Here is a 17021-nt window from a genome sequence, read left to right as displayed (position 1 = left end):
CGGTAATATATTTATTTGTGTTACTGCAGCTAGGCCTGGCTGTGGTTACAAGCAGCGGCAAGCGCTTCAAAGAGGTGCGCTCCAGTCCTATGCATGCTTCTCAGAAGGCCCCCCAAATTCAGTGGGGCTTGCCCCCAGAGAAGTGTACGCAGGACAGCAGCAGATGAATTATCACCCTTCCTGTGACCCAGACAACCAAATCGTTCAATGCTGGTCATTCAGTTCCTCCGGGAATCTTTCACCCACTGAGGCAGGCAACTGGTCACTCCCACGGGGCTCTCGGACGGATGCTCACATGTGAGCCAAGCATCATTTCTGCAGCTTGTGACAGTCACTTTCGCATTTCAGCGCATCAAGTTTCTTTTGGCAAAGAGTTTAGCTTTAGTCTCCACACAGTCTGTTATCACACGCACAGTGGCTTCAACGGTAGGAATCCAAGAAGTTTCCCTTGCTTTGGTTTAAACCAACTGACCCCAACTTTCTGGCAAGGGTCTAGACTTGAGTCGCTTTGCAGGGCTTGGGGCCAGAGAAAGCCAGAGCCAGCCCAAGTGGCACTAAATGCAGCAGCCACTGTACATGGGCAGGACAGGCCACGCTGTGGCTGGACAGGGAGCGATACTGCCTGGTCAGGACACTGCAGAATCGGATAGGCCCGTCCTCACTGCCATAAGCTTCCGAAACCGCACCTTCTTCTCTTTTCATGCATTTAAGCATTTCCCTGGCCACAAAGGCTTCTCTTAGACTCGAGGCTGAATAATATCCCATGGCCAGCAGCTAGTGACTCAGAAAAACCATGCCTTTTCCCCCACAAGCTGTAATTCATTTAATGCTCCTATTCCAGCCTGTGTCCATTTCATGTGGCTTGTCCTTAACGGCTGTTCACAATTAAATGCAACATGCGCAGGCACATAAATCTTACAAACTCGAAACGAGGAGAGGAAAGGAGAGGAGAGGAGAGGAGAGGAGAGGAGAGGAGGTCCAAGGAAAGACTTTAGAAGGAAAAAGAGGGAGGGAACCAGAACAGTATGGCTCACATCACTTCACACTTCACCATGAGCCTTACTCATAACTTCCAGGAAGCATGACCACATTGTTTGAAATCCGTCACCCCTGCCTCCATATCTAGTCATCTCTCGGGGAAAGCCGGAGAGGCCAGCTGCGCTTTCAGCCTTCAGTCCTCCAGGAGTCACTCAGAGGTGGGCAGAATCAGTCCCTCAGCACACAGGCTGCTTCCGCACATGGCCCACACGGCTGGACTCAGGACTCCCCGGAGGCGCGTGGGCTGGTCTGAGATGGGGCTCTAAGGGCTTCATCACAACCCCCCCTCGGCTCCCCGGGCAGTTTGCTGAGGGTTGGAGCATCAGACCCAGTGGAAGAAACCAGTCAGCTTTGCTTACCAGGAGAATGGGAAGGCAGAGTGGGGTCCTGCCTGTGCTTTGGGACCCAACCCATAAAGGAAGGCCGAGGAGTTCTGGGGGAGGAATGCTGCCGCCTGGGCTCTGCCCCACAGCAGCTCTGCAAGGGGGAGCAGCGAGAGCTTCTGCCCTGCATTCCATGCATGGGAGCCCATCCTGAAGTGCGAACAAGGAGAACGGTTCCTCCTGGGTGCTGGTAAGAGCAGCTTCTCTCTCAGCCAGGAAAGGCCTGGAAAAGCGATCCTGCAGCGGCTGATCTCTCTGCAACATGTGTGGATAACCCGGAGCCATTAGGGACCGCCCAGGAGTGGGCTGGAGGGTTGCATGGATGAACACTGCAACAGACCACCTCCACCGCCACCACCACCACCATCATCATCATCATCCCGCCGGTAGCCAAAGCTCTCTGGGGGGTTTACAACCAAGTGATCTGCTGACCAGCCCACTATAAAGTCGGAGAACGCTTCTTCCCACCATGTGGTTCTCCTTGGTCAAGCTGAACCGAAGAGCCTCGTCAGAAAAAGCCAGCTTCAAGCCCAGGGAAGAGTGTCGAGGAATGGCTGGACTGCCGGGAGAGAGAAAGAGGGCTGCACCGCACGTGCATTCTCCAGGGCTGCCAGGTGGTCCACAGAAGAAGCAGGAGGAGGAGGAGGAGGAGGAGAGGCATGGGAGGGGGCCAGGGAACGCGAGCCAGGCACCAAGACGAGAGAAGCAGAGGTATCTGTCTCAAGGCCAGACTCCCCTCGTGGGCAGGCAGTCTCGGGAAAGAACCAAGATGTACGGCTGGCGGGAGGGGACTCGGAGCAGGGGTTTCTCAGATGCAGGCTGGGCCGGCACAGCTCTTGGCCCCACGATGCGGCATCGGCAGGGGAGGGTGGCCCGATTAGAGGATCAGCACGCAGAGAGGATGCACGCTTGTTTCTAGAGGGCCCCTCTAAAAGAGATGGGCCCAGGCATGCTCATAAGGAGAGTTCCTGGAAGTGAATACTAGATTGGGTTCAACAAACCGCTCTGTGCAAGCTCAGGGATTCTTTCTGGGTGTTTGGTCAATAAAGAACGCTTTATTGCCGTTTGGTCAATAAAGAACGCTTTGCAAGAAAGGTCTGGGGCTTGGAATGTGCGAAGGGAAGAGCTCTAGCTCACGACAGACACTCTTTTGCTTCCACCTAGGGACATGTGCAATTCCTATCTTTCATCTGGGCAGCTGCTTCACAGTAGTCTTGACTACGGTGTCCATCAAATTCAGTGTAGCCCTGCCTAAGCAAAACAGCTCTTTATTTTATTCTTTTATTATACTTATCTGCAGTCTTTTCCTTTAAGGGACCCAAGGCAGCTTATATAACCCTCTTCCTCCTCCTCTTTATTTTATCCTCTCAATAACCCTGTGAGGTAGGACAGGTTGAGCATCATTGTGTCAAGGCATCTGTCTCTCCTACAGGCAGACCCAGACAAGGATCTCCTAGTGAAGACCTTTATCACGGGAGTGCTCAACATGGGCTTTAAAGCACAACTGAAGTGTAACACAGTCACAAAGAAATAGCCTCAGTTCGAATTCCAAGTATTCCATCCAGTAAGGAAACGCTGTTGAACCTAGACCGTCTTTCTGTCCCCCAAAACTCAGGCAGTTAACACCTCACTTTTGAGGTGGAACCAGTGGCTTGAGAGGTGGCCACTGAGAATGCCTGACATGTTTAGCCGGTCCACCCTCTTCAGGTGACATCTCACCTGGGATGAGCCCCACCCACCCATTCCCCATCCTTCTCCTCAACTGGCTTGCTCAGGCTTCCCACAGCACCTATGCCTGACTGACCTTCCTCTGCCTCCCCACTTATCTTGGTTCAACTATCTGGGCATTTCGGCTGCGGAATCTGCCACAACCTATCAGAAGCTGTTCCCACATCCCTTGAAGGCACTTTTGTAGCCGCAATGGGCTTAATTCCTAAGAGGGATGTGCCCCCGGTCAGCCAGGGACCTCCACCGCCAACTGGGGGTAGAACCCCGAGCTCCCAAGCACCAGTCCAACACCCCACCCCACGCCACACCTGCTCCCCCACAGCTTGCAGCTGCCTGCTACACAATCCTTCTAGCTTTGAGATGCCCGAGGCAAACCTGGGGCCCCTGGCATCCAAAGCAGGGGCCCTTCCACATAATTTGCCCCATAATATACCTCTTAGAGGACCAGGGAAGCCTAAAACTGTGTGCATCTTTTACAACAGCTACCAAATTATTTATTCATTTAATGCAATTTCTACGTCGTCCCATAACCTGAAGGTTTTCATAGTTCAAGACTGAGTCTGTTATATCTACTTAGACCTCTCTCTGCTAGACAATGAGGACTGACTCCTTGAATTCTGTCTGTTTCCTGGGAGCCCAATGTTTAATTTGCTGAAATGGGCTGCAATGTGAATGGAGAAGCCGCACCCCTCAACATAAGCGTGAATTTCTTCTGGACCGGAAGCAGTCAAGAAGCTTAGATATTCTGCAAGGCTTCTGGGCCCTGCTGGCACTTTTCAGTCAAACTGTTGATGCATATTAATAACTCAAAGAATTTACCCAAAATGCACAGTATTCCGTCTGGTTGGGATTTGCTGCTTTGAGTCAGAATGCTTTGAATTTGTCGAAGGCGGCTACAGCTGAAAAGAGAAATGAGAGACGGACAATTAGACATGATGTCTCCAGGCTGCTGGAGCTGAGCTCACGGAAACAGACTTTCGCCTGGCAGTAAGGCATTCGCTGCTCTGACACCGATGGCGCTCGCATAAACCGAGCAGAAACCGGTCTCTGTTCTTTCCACGGCATTTTGCAAAACGCTTTCTGACGCTCGGCCTGCCCGCTCGTCGCTTCTTGGCCACTTCTGCCTCCGCCACTCACGGCAGTCGCTCTCGGGGCACATCTGTCCCTGGGACCGCTCATCCTTCCACAGAAGCAGCTTCCTCTCAGTTCACCGCACCCGGCAATGCAGGGTTCAAATGGGACTAATGCAGCTGCTGCCAAAACTGACATCTTTTCCATGCTGGGGCCAGTGAGCCCCCCATGCACACGGGTCTCGGGCCGAGCCCCCACTCCAAGCCATGCTGGCACCGTGCTGGCCTTCAAGGCAGCTCTGCAAGGAGAGTTTCTTTCCCATTCCGGTCTGCCCGGCATTTCCTCTGGGCAACCAAACCCAGTCAACAGGCCCCAAGCCTGTTTTCGTTGCTAAACACACCAAGAGGCCAAGAAGACAAGTCCGAACATGCAAGAATCCCAGCAGTCTGACCTCTGCTCGGAATGAAAATGCAAACAGAAATCCCAGAAGGTTGAATTCTAACCAAGTCAGCAGAAAGTTTGAAATGTTCCTGTTACGTATTGCTTGATGGGAGCTGGGTTTCCCCTTATTTGTTTCCAGCAACAGACAGTCTCCCTGCAAAATAGTTCTTGATTTCCGATCCACAGCCGACAAAGTAGAGCTATAACGAGAGGCGTCTCTGTGCAGGAACAAGGGATGTGTTGAACCCAAACTAGGAACTTCTTCTGGGAGCCCTCCTTTGGATGGGCCCCTCTGGAGAAGGACTAGCCTCCCAGGTCTAGGTGGGCCTCTAACTGGGTATCCCTTCTACTGACCCAACGCCACATTGTGGGGTCAGGGACCGGATGGGGTTCCACTCCCGCCTCTTCCCTGCCCCCTTCCTTCACTTCCAAACCCCGTCTGTTCCCATTGTCCGCACCTCGGGACAGCAGCCTCGAGACATCCACCCCTCCTCCGCCATCTCGATTCTCCAACTCCCCGTTCCCAGGCATCAAAGGCCTCATCCGAAGAGTCGGTGCAACACTGACCCCGGAAAGCGCGCCAGGAACAACCACCTCTCCTGTTCCCAACAGCCTCTATATGGGGAAGGTCCTTGTGAACTTAATTTTCTAGCTGATTTAATGTGTTTCTTGATCCTTATCCCCTCTTTAAAAATTCAAGAGGGGAGGAGCAAAGCATCGCTTTAACATCTCTGACAAGCAGAATTACAAAACATTACAAAGCCAGGTCAAGTGCTACCAAACATGTTTCTTATGGCCAGCCTTCTGATGTGGGCTTCCAATGAGGGAGGTGATGGTACCAGCGATCAGAGGTAAGACTGAGATCCTGCAGGGCACAGGCGGATAAGCCAACTATCTCTGGCCAGGAATTGATGTGCCGCCAGCCTGGCAGTGGCTGCATGACAACGCTGCGAGATTCCAGACACAAATCTGTCCCAGTCCCGCCTGCTGATGCTGGGGATCACACCCAACCAAGCAGGGCCTCTGTCCCAAGCTGCGACCCCTCTCCCGGTGCTCAAGGCAGCTTACGATGAAGGGAGTTGCTCAAATTCCTTCTGTGCCTCAAGGGCTGCCACAAAGAGGAAGGTCAAGGTCTCCTCTTGCTGATGCCAGAGTGCAGAACACGGAAGAATCATGCCAAGCTTGGACAACCCAGAGTCAGGCTGGGCATCAGGAAGAGCTTCCTCTCTGTCAGAGCAATAGGACAGTGGAACCAGCTGCCTGGAGGGGTGGGGGGCTCTCCAACGTCAGGGACACCAAGAAAGAAACTGGGCAGCCACCTGAGTGGGAGGGTGTGGCTTGATGTCCTGCAACAGCAGAGGGTTAGATTCGATGGCCTTCACGGCCCCTTCCAACTCTGCTATTCCAGGATTCTATGAGAAATGTTGCGGGGGGGGGGGAGCCTTCTTGGTTAGGAAGTCCCACTTGTGGAAGACCCTCTCAGTCAAAATGGACTGACACCAACCCAGCTTTCCTTTTGGCCAGGCTGAAACTCTTCCGTTAGCCTGGGTGTTTCAGCTGCTTCTGCTGTTCTTATGGATGCACTTAAACTGTGGCCATACTTGGCCCTATTTTATTTTACAGGCTGCTCAGCGTGCCAGCTCCGAGTCTCGGGGGTCCCCTGGGCAAGGCACGCTCAGCGCCCCCGGCCACTTGGTGTGCCTCTTCCCATTGCCACCCTTGTCACCAGCGGCTGCCAGTCTGCTGGACAGCCGGCCTGCGGGCACCTTTCCGGCTCCTTCATGCCACCACGGCTGGCTTGCTTGCTCACACCCCCCTGCGCCAGAGCAAGAACCGACCTGACCAGTGGGCCGCAGGGCTGGGGAGGAGGAGCAGTCCAGGGGGCATTCAGCAGCGGGGTCCCTAACGAGCTGTGGGTGCCTGGGGGGTGCCCAGCCCCTCAAGCCGGCCTGCCGCTCTGCCATGGGTCTGATGGAGGGTTGCTGGGAAAGGCGGTGGTGGAGAGAGAGCCGTCAAAGGAAGAGCTGCTGCCCCATGCGAGGCTTCAGAAGCGAGCCAGAGGTACCCCGCTGTCTCCCCCTTCCTTCCGTGTGCCGGCAACACAGCCCACAGACCCTCAACGGAGCAGCAGGGTGGGCATGCATACAAGGATCTTCGCCTTCTCACGTGGCGACTAAATTGATGGTGTTCAATGCACACTGGGGAGAAGGCAGCGTGTCTGGCGAAGCCCCCACCCCTTGCCCGCCGCCAAGTTCACGCGGTTCGAGAAACGCAGCTTTGGCAGGCATTTTGCTCAACGGCTGCCAGTCGAGGGCAGGAGTCTGGCTGGTGAGTATCATTTCCAGGGTGATTTCAAATGGCCTTGTCTGAAAGCGGCACTGAAAGCGGCACTGAAGCGCAGCAACACTTTTGTGAAGGGGTAGTACATGGCTCTGCCCAAGCCCTTTGCCCGTGCCATCCCGACACAGCACAACACAGGAGAAGCAGCCGACAGCCACACTGCTTCTCGGACCATGGACGGACCATCCTCCAAGAGGAGGCGGAATCCGAAACCCCGGTTAGCAGAAGCATTTCCCCTACCTGCTTCCTAGATCCCATAGGTGAGATGTACTGTCAACACAGAGTGGATCTATAATACAGGTAAAAATAAGACAGTGCTTGCCCGGCTGCAAGAGTAACAGCATCTCCTGCTTAAGGATCCATGGAAAATGAACGCCCGGTTTTATAAGCAAAAACTCCAACGCGGGGGCCGCAGATGATAAACCGGGCGATGCTTACCAGTGCACAAAGAGCATACTGCTTTGGAAAAACAGCTACCTTAACACGCGCCGTTTCCCCCAGTGTGAAGAGCATGTTGGCAGGTGGGTCTTCAGCTTCCTTTCACAGGTAACAGCAACCTCACCAATGCCGTTAGCCAAAAATACATGGCGGTGTTCCTCCTCTTCCGTCCACCCCGGGCTTCCACTTTTCTTTTTGACTTCGACAAGAGATCCTTTTCTGTCCATCACCGAAACCCCACAGTGGAACAGCATCTTCTATCTAACCTTAAAAAGGGGAAGAACCTTTGACACGGGCCCTGCCGACACACTCAGGGCTTTTCAGGACCATCCTCTGGTTGGTTCCGATGCTTTTACAGACGAACACAAAAAGCTTCAAGTCATTATTCTGTACCACCGGGATTCACTCGCTGAAGCACCGTTCCCATCTCACTGCACATTACGTTAAATGCAGGGAGCGACTTCTAGGGGGTGGGTCTTCGTTTGAGATGGTGGCATGAGGGAAAATGGTTCCCCGCATGGCACGGTTCCAACCCTAAACCTCCAAGGATGGCTAGCGAAAACTGACACACCAACAGCGAGCTTATGACCAATTTCCTTGTGCAGGAAAAAGACTCATATACAAAAGCAGCCATAAAAACAGCCCCTGTTGCGTGTTAATTATAGTATTCAATTCTCACTCCGCAGGCACAGAATCAGCAAGGGGCAGGCTGTTCTCCCTACATGCGGGGCACCACCAGCATGATGGTTCCTGGGGGGGCACTTTCTGTGTGACACGGGGGTAGGCAGGCAGGCGGTTGGGGGCCGCACTTAAAAAAAAGCCAGAGGCCAATCGGGACACACAAAATTAGCCACAGAACCTCCTGGGCTGCAGCTTATGCCATGTTTGCCTTACCCAATCATTGTATCAGTACGTACATACCTTGCTATTATTCTGCTATTTGCAAAGCTGAAGCGTGGCGGCACCAAATCCTTCTGCCTTGGGGACAAAGTCTCACAAGTCAGGAGACACGTCCAAGGAAGAGCATTAAAGCCAAAGCTGGCCTAGGGTGGTTCTGGGATGCAGCTCCATCCACCACAGGAAGGCTTTTGCGACTGGGCTGCGTGCCCGAACAGGGGACTTTCCCAATGTGAGCAGCGCTCGCTTCCAGGGGCTTGCCAACTTCTGCCCCCCCCCATGTTTCTTGCACTTGCCCCTGGGAGCAACGCGAGGCCAAATCGGCAGCCTGGGCCAGGAAGCCCTGCCGGCAAGGGACCTGAGCCATGTGACTGCTGGCTTTACTGCACTAGAACGTATGGCGAGCCACCCTGGGAATTCCTGCCATGGGACACCCAAGGGTGCTGCAAGGCACTGGCAAAGCTTTGGCCGCCGTGGCAGAGTCTCATCTCCTACCCTGCCCACCGTTGGCAGTGCGGGTGGCTATGGACACCCCCCCCCCCGACCCATGAGAAAGCACTGCACAGTCATTCTGTCTTTTCCCCCCTTGAAAGATCCGCGCTGGTAGGAGAGAGACAGAGAGAAGCAGCGGTGGGAAAACGTGGGAGGGCTGCACATGGAAGATCATTCCTTCCCCAGTAAAATCCTGGGAAGGAGGCAGATAGATGATGCTATAAAGCCCATGCCTGGAAGCTCCACACCTGTGCTAGGGAATATATGGCGCCCGTGGTCCATGGGTTGCCACTGGGGGCACAAAGATTTGGTCCCTTCCAGAAACTTCTTCCTGAATCTTATTTCAATACCCAAAGCAAGTAAAGATTTTGTCTCCTTGTTTCATCTGCAACTTAAGTGTTGAAATAAGTAAGATTCAGAGAACACCGCTATTATTACTCCAACAGAAATGGCTTGGAATGGAGGCACCAGGCTGCTGCTTGGAAGATGCACTCGGATCTTTCCAGCCTCGCGGGGAAGTCTGGCCACTCGATAGGACAAACCGCTGCACAGCGCGAAGGAGCGTGGCCTCTTCCTGTTTATGCAGCAGCCGCATCCTCTGGGAAGCATGGAATGACGTGACGTGTGGTGGGGCCGGCCACGCAGAACGCACCGCTGGGGGCCAGGCTGCTGGGACCACCCAGGAGCTGCTGAACTTGGGATGCACAGGAGCGTTCAGCAGGCCTGCGCATGCTTTATAGGCCAAGTTAAGATGGCCAATCATTTGGGGACGGGGAATGAATCACACGAAAGGGAGTGCCAAGACACAGGACATGAGAGGGAATCACTTCGCCAGCCCGTCCCTCACAGTGCGCTTCTGGAAGGAGGGCTTCTAATGCGAAGATCAAAAGGCACTGTCTCCTTTTTCTAACTGACCTTTGAGGAAAGAAAAAAGAGAAAAGCAGAAGTGGGAAAATATGGGCAGGTAACAAGCGGAAGGCACTGTCTGGACTGCCCCCTGGGAAAAAAAGGAGTGAGGCGTGGCAGGAGCACAAAAAAGCCTCACCTGCAAGTGACGTATTTCGCTTCCCTACAACATTATCACAGGGGTCCCTGGTCCTTTGGCTCCATAGGCACGGCAGAGAAATTGCCCCGGGCACCATCACAAAATGGTGATCGTGAAGGATGCGGCTTATTGCATAATGGCTGCTGAGGGGGCCTGGAGCAGGGAGAGAAATAATGGGGCAGGGGCTGGCGGGGGGGCGGGGGTGATCAGAAGGGTATGTACGGCTGGGGACTGCCCGTGCTTGATTTCGTCTTCACATCTGCATAAGCCCAAAGAAAGCTTAGCATCTCATACAGGGGAGTGGGTGGAGAGCGGGCCTGATGTTTAGAGTGCACCGCAGCGGCAAAACCGCAACATGTGGTCTAGAGGAGAAATGCCTGAATGCAGACAAAGGAGCCCCCCGCACCAGGACACCCGCACAACCGTTCTGCCCAACTCTCTTGTCCAAAGAGGAACCGAATCAGAGCTGGAACCAATCAAAAGGAAGCAAACCGCAACTGGCACGTTTTGACTCGCACATGAATTATCTGGAGGAGACAGGGCAGCCCGGTTTGCGGATGACTCAAGTGATTTAAGAAGGCGAAAGCAGAAAGGGATTCTAACAGCTCCCACAGAACGGCCGATGTGGCCCAGCGTCAGGAAGTGCAAAACGACACGGACTGCGGCAGACAACCCTAACTTCATATCTATGTTGGGAACATGACGATCTGCTCCATGAACATGCCAACCAGGTGAGATGCAGCTGTGAAAAAGGCGAATCCCAAGTTTTAAATTGGTACCAAGGAGGCTGCCAATGCTGCGAAGGTTCTACAGAAATCCACGGTGGAAACACACTTGCAATTAATTCTGTGCGCGATTCTAGGTGCCAAATCTAGCAAAGGATGCTGCAGAGCTAAAAGAGGCAACCCAGTGATCGGTGGAACTGGAGCAACCGGGAGCTTTAAAACTGGTGAACAAGGACGGACCCAATCAAGGCTTCAATAAACGCTTGTGCCTGGAGAAGAAAGAAAGAATTTCTTCTCCCTCTTGCACAGTGCTAGAACCCAAGGGGGGTCGTCTCAGGTAGCAGGTGATTCAGGACCGCCAGAGAGAGATACTTCTTCGTATTGCACATAGTCACAGCATGGAAGTTACTGCCACTGCGTGTGGTGTTGGGCCACCAAGGGGGACTGCCTAAACCTATCAGCAGCTGGCAGATGGTCCAACACACAATAGCTATTATGGCATTAGGTTCCTCCAGTACAGGAAGCGGTGCATTTCAGCATACCAGGTACTAAGGAACACAAGCGAGAGGATGCTATTGCTTTCAAGTCCTCCTTGTGGGCTTGCCACGTGTTCCTGGGTGGCCGCTGTGGGTGGACGATGCTGGACTAAGCAAGCTTCATGTCTGACCCAGCGGGGCTGCTCCTATGTCCACCTATTCCAATATCTCCAGCAAGTGAGCCAAGCCATATGTAGACCAGTGGTGTGGAATCTTCGCGCAGCAATATTTCAGTACCTGCTCTTAGTTCTGTGGTTGTAGGTCTTTACAAAGCATTCCAGAGATGCTTGAACACACCCCAGATAAACCTGGCACGACTCACAGGTGCAGACGGATGCCTGACAAGCACATCTGCATAGCTGCATGTTTAAGGTCAAATCCCATCAGATTCTAACCTGTATTTCCAAAGAATCTTTGCCGCACAGGCTGGACAGATCCTCACAGCAGATGCACCTGGGGATATTCATGGAGCCAGCCTGAAAGGGCATCTGCGCACACACCTGTCTGAGTCATCATCCCAACCATGTCATTTCCCCATCCCTATCAAACAGAGCCCCACCCACCAATTAGCATTATCCCATGAAGACTTCCAATGGATATGGGAAAGGAGCAGTAGGAAAGCAGACCCGATCCAGCCTGACATCATGGGAATAAGCAGAACAGAGAAGGAAAGGGGCACTAGGAACTGATGGCAGAAATGGCTTAGGAAGGAGGCGGACCACTAACATTGTCTTTGGTACAGGGTGCCTTTGTTGTCCTGGAGAGCAATTGTTTTACCATCCTTCCGGCTCCAATGGTCACTGAAGAGGAAATACATAAATATAAGTGTGCATTTCATGGGAACTGCACATTTCAAGGGTTTGCTGCAGATTTTATTTAAGGAACATTGTTTTCTTTCCCTTTGACAGGTAGCCAAGGATTTAAGTAGCTTGCTTCCCAACTTCTGCACACCCTGAATCAGCCCATTAATTCTGACGAGCTTGCAAAAGACACACAAAACATGCTCTTGGGATGCTTTTTGCCTTGCAGCAGGGGGAGGTTTCCCCCTAACCCCACCTCCACACACACACTGTGCAAGCCTTGTGATTCTTAAAGAGCTTGCCATCGTCATTTGGGAAGGGCATTTTATGCCGCGGAACAACTGCTTCTCTTTCCCTTCTTGCTCAATTTGAACTGAAAAGGACCGTTAAGTCAAACAAGGAAGTGTGTGTGTGGTGGGGGGGGGAGCTGGAATAGAATGCCAAGCAGAGCTGGTAGGAGAAAGTGACGGGATGAAATTTTAAGGGGAGATGCTAGAGTCATAGGCAAATGCAGGACCGCTTCGCTCTGGCAGATGTTCCTCAAAAATGAACCTCCCAAGGCGGCTCTGAAGGAGCTGTGTGGTTGCCAAGGTCATCTGTGCCTGCAGGCTAACATTCTCCATTAGAAATGATGTGCTTTATTTTTAAAATCAAGACGCGCTTAAGCCACCAGAACGAATTCCAGGCCCCAAATCCTGCTATTTTTACAACTGCTACTTAGGGCTGTTTGAAAACTGCGTGTTTTCCAGACAAACAGTTGCAACACACCACCCTGCACCAAATTCCTCTTCCCAGTCACCTTTTCTCTCCACCCCCAGTTCAGTTGTGACTAATTTAATCTGCCACCGCACAAGGAAGAGGAATTTAACCTTCACACGGGCAGCCATGTAAATACATCGCAAACAGAAAGGCCGCTATTCTTTGTGCCTGCTGCCCAGGAGGCGTGCGCGCGAGTGTGCGTGAGTGCGTGCGCGCGCACACCCCACGGCCTGGAAGCATTAGCGTCGCCTTGCTGGCTGGCGAAGGGGAGCCAAGCACAATGCAACCCCAAGACGGAACCCGCTGATGAAACGTGCATGGAAAATATTTCCATCCAGGCTGCTTGACATGCACTGCTCCGGTTTATCCTCCTTAAATGGATTGAAGGCATCCTCTTAATCACTCAGGGCTTCAAACACCCCTCTGCCATGCCCCCGCTGTCTGATCTCCCTCGCATTATGAATAATGCTGTCCCCTGACCAACTACTCCTGGGCACCTCCTGACCAACAGCAAACCCCACGAAGGAGACAGACTTTACATCCAGCCCTGCTGCATCCTATTCCCAGCCATGATTCCTACCCCAAAGCCCTTCTTCTTTGAAGTCTTCCTCACCCAGCAAAGGCACCTGGTACCTCCTATGCTAAACTGGCCCACCCAACAAGCCAACGTTTTCTGCCTGTTATAAACCATCTCATTAAAGCCGAAGCACATGCTCCCCCGCCCACAAATTTCACCCACCCTTATGTGTCCCATCAGGAGGACAAGGAACAACTCCAGTATTGAAGCTCTAGGATTAAATTTCGAGGTATTCAGAGACCGCATGCTGTGCGTCAACATCTTGTCCTGCACCGAGCAGGGGGCTGACCCCGACGGCCCCTTCCAACTCTGCTCTGCTATGATTATATGGCCACCAGCCTGCACTCCTTCCTCTGAAGGAGTTGTCAGCCTTCAGTCCCACAATTCCTGGCTCCAGAACTATATTCCGTCTGCCCAGAGTTTGCTGGCTGGGGCATTCTGGGAAGTGCGGGCCGCTTTTTCTGCCTTAACATGCTGAGGATTGCACTTCAGGCTCTGTCCTCATCCTCTCCTCTGGCTTTGTCCTTACCTGTTTGGCTAATAAGCCACAAACAGGTAAAGGTATCACTGGAGTCCTAAAGCTTCTGCAGAGCAGCTGTACTTTGCTGTACCCACTGCCTTCAATCATTCCTGTAACTCAATGCATCCTCACACTCCGGCCGACTGCTCACCCTTTTCTCTCCGGCCTCTTTACAAGCCCAGCCATTCATGCCCACAAAAGATGGGCCCTAGGCGGACTTGGCCTTCCAAGCAAACTTAGTTCAGAGAGGGCACCGTGCAGGGAACCGAATCTACGACCCTAAACTACTTGCCTGGAGGAACTCAAACCGATCCATCTGTTTCCACAGAACGTGCTTAAGTGGGTTGTGTGATGGATTTTTCAGTCTAAGCCATCCTGGTTTGAAATGAGTAATGGGGACTAAGAAGGAGATGCCCGGAAGCCAGCTCAAAATCCACAGAGAAAGCAAAACACGCGTGAATAAAGCACACCTCCAGACTTGCCCCTGCACCTTTCCCACCCTCAGAAAGCCCCTGTACTCCCTGGTGCACATTTCCTAAGATTCTGCTTCAAATCCTTTGTGTGCTGACCGTCCAAACCCTGTGCAACCTCCGCCCAGCCAACCTTTCAGCAGCTGTTTGAAAGACGATGGCGAAGGAGGGCTTTGTGAAGACCCTGGGCCCACGGAAAGACAAACAGGTAGGTCTGGCTCAAACCACGCCAGAGCTTGCCCTGGAAGCAAAACTGATGGAATGGAGGCTGCTACACTTTGGGCACATGCTGGGAAGGGAAGTCTCCCTGGAGAAGACCGTCAGGCTGGGCAAAGTCGCTTTCACGGACAGGGTCGTCCTAAGTTGAGGATGACTTGACAGCACGTAACAACCATGTTCGACGTGGAGGCACCCCCACATTCTCCTCTGCCCAGCACCCACAACCCCTTCAGGATCAGTGCACTTGAGTACCCCTGTTCCTACCTACTAGGCACTACTCCCCTCCACCCCCACCCACCGCTCCTGTCCAAGGCCCCCACACAACCACACCTCCACTGCCCTCTGAAGTCCCCCCCGTCAGACCCCCGTAACCCTCCTTGTGCCTCTGCACCCGTCTCCCATCTGCCTCTCCCTCCTTCCACACCTGCCACTATTCTGCTCCCCCACCTCTCTTTGCCCCCCCAACACACACACGTTGCACATCAGGGCAGCCCGTCGTCCCCTGCTGCCTTCCCCCAAGCCCCCCATCCTCAGCCCCTCCATACATTTCCTACAGGGGATGACCTCCCTCAGTGTCCCCGTTTGGACACAGGGCTCCTCTCTTTGCACAGGGTCCCCTCCTCAATCGCCCCCCCCATGCAAGCGACGCCCCCAGCTTCCTCTTCTGCACATAAAGGTCCCCCTCCCTCAACGCCCCGTTTGGGCATGGGGCCGCCCTCCTCAACCGCCCCTCCCGCAAATGGGCCCCTCCCTCCCTCCCTCCCTCTGCCCCTTCTGCCCCAGCGCACATGGCCCCCCGGGACCCCTGCCTCCCCACCCTCGCGCCCCAGGCCCTCGGGCGCTCACCTGACGCTGGGCTGGGCCCCGCCGCGGGCCTTAGCGCGCCCCCTCCGGGCCGGGGGCAGCAGCAGCGGCGAGCGAGGGGGCAGCAGCGCCATTGTCTGACAGCCCCACGCCGGGCGGACCGAGCGGCGGGAGGGGGGCGCGGCGGGAGCGGCGGGCCGTACCAACCGCCCGGCCGCGGGAAAGTGGCCGCAGGCCGCCTCGCTCCGCCTCGCCTGCGCCGCCGCCGCCGCCCACAGGCCCTCCCGGCCCTCCGCCAAGCCGCGGCTCCGCCTCCGCAAGGCGCCGGCGCCGCCCGCCTGCTCGCTCGCTCGCTCGCTCCGCGCTCCCTGCCCACCCCGCGATGGTACGGCCCAACGGGACCAGCTGTTCCCGCAGAGGGGCGGGGGCGGGGGCGGAGAGAGCCGGCCCCGCCCCGTGGCAACCGATGCTTAGCAACGCGCGCCCCGCCCTTAGCGACTCCCCCTTCCTTAGGGATTCCGGGTGGACGCGGAAGGAGGTCTCCCGTAGCAACGCCTGGAGAGGAAGGGGAGCCCCGCCCTTGGCCACGCCTCTTCTTTCCACTGCCTAGAGCAGCCTTTGCAACCTGGCGCCCTCTGGATGTATTGGATTGGCCTGGGATGGTGGGAATTGCAGTCCCAACACATCTGGCGGGGGTGCAGCTCTCCTTTTCTTCAAACTAAATGTGGTCTTTCTGCCTGAGTTTTTTTGCCTGACATCAGTGCCTTCCCCTCACCTCGCAGTTCACCCCTTTTTACAAGGTGGGGCGTCCTTCGGTAACTGTCCTTTGAAGACTTTGGAGCATATGCAATTTAGCACGTGCAAATCCGTGCATTTATTTTTGTCCGGGGGGGGGTTATTTTTGTCCTGGGGGGCCTAGCACGGCCCCTCCATGCAAATCCCAGAAAGATTTAGGCAGGAGGAGTGTGCATACACATTGAGAGCCAGTGTGGTGTCCTCGTTAAGACTGCAGGACTGGGAAATCTGAGTGCTTGTCCTCCCACGGAGCATCCTGGGGGAATGTGGGCCCATCACAGACTTGCAACCCAGCCTACCTCACAGGGTTGTTGTGAGGTAAGGCTGACTGGGGGAGGAGGAGCGGTACGTGAGCCACCATGAGTTCCTTGAAAGGAAAAAGGTGGAATATAAATACATGTAATGGTTGCAACAGAAAAGATGTGGGCCCAAATACAAAGCCAGGAAACATAAGATGAGCTCTCCTTCCTAATCCAACCAAGAGCAAAGGATGGTTTTGTGAGACCTCCCTGAGTGAGGCATGCGTGCTGAAGTGTTCAAAACCGTTGGGAGAGCTTCCATGGACCAAGGCAGCGCTCTCCCGAAAGCTTCCTGCCAGTGCAAATGGTGAGAGAAATTGCGGTGGGACAGAACTGGACGGCACTTACACATCACAACAAGCAACCTGCCTGGCTGCCTGTTTCTCTCTTTTTTTACCATGCCCTGTCCAAGAAATTAAAAGAGGCCTGCTCCTGGGGAGGAAAGTGATGGCAAATCTAGACAGCATGCTGAAAAGCAGAGACATCACCCTGCCAACAAAAGTGCGTATAATCAAGGCGATGGTTTTCCCACTTGCAATGTATGGCTGTGAAAGCTGGACCGTAAGGAAGGCTGAGCGCCGAAGGATTGAGGCCTTTGAATTGTGGTGCTGGAGGAGACTCCAGCTGAAGGCGATCAAACCGGT

General features: G+C 54.1%; 1 protein-coding gene across 2 annotated transcripts in view; it reads right to left on the bottom strand.

The window, feature by feature from the left end:
- DNAAF9 (dynein axonemal assembly factor 9) overlaps positions 1–15498 on the bottom strand; it is an 80984-nt gene extending 65486 nt beyond the window's left edge. Inside the window, exons 1-3 of one of the 2 annotated variants that reach the window (XM_044428335.1) lie at positions 15326–15441; positions 7479–7705; positions 3969–4048 (exon numbers count right to left, since the gene is read on the bottom strand). In XM_044428335.1, the coding sequence (XP_044284270.1) occupies positions 3969–4048; positions 7479–7693 (295 nt within the window). In that variant the 5' untranslated portion in view covers positions 7694–7705; positions 15326–15441. Of the gene's footprint in view, positions 1–3968; positions 4049–7478; positions 7706–15325 lie in introns of both variants that reach the window. The other variant, XM_044428337.1, reaches the window with a different exon arrangement.
- Positions 15499–17021: the final 1523 nt, after the last annotated feature.

Source organism: Varanus komodoensis, unplaced genomic scaffold (assembly GCF_004798865.1).
Source record: "Varanus komodoensis strain SLA01 unplaced genomic scaffold, ASM479886v1 scaffold2, whole genome shotgun sequence".
In the NCBI taxonomy this organism is placed as follows: domain Eukaryota; kingdom Metazoa; phylum Chordata; class Lepidosauria; order Squamata; family Varanidae; genus Varanus; species Varanus komodoensis.
This window is presented reverse-complemented; position numbering and strand designations above follow the sequence as displayed.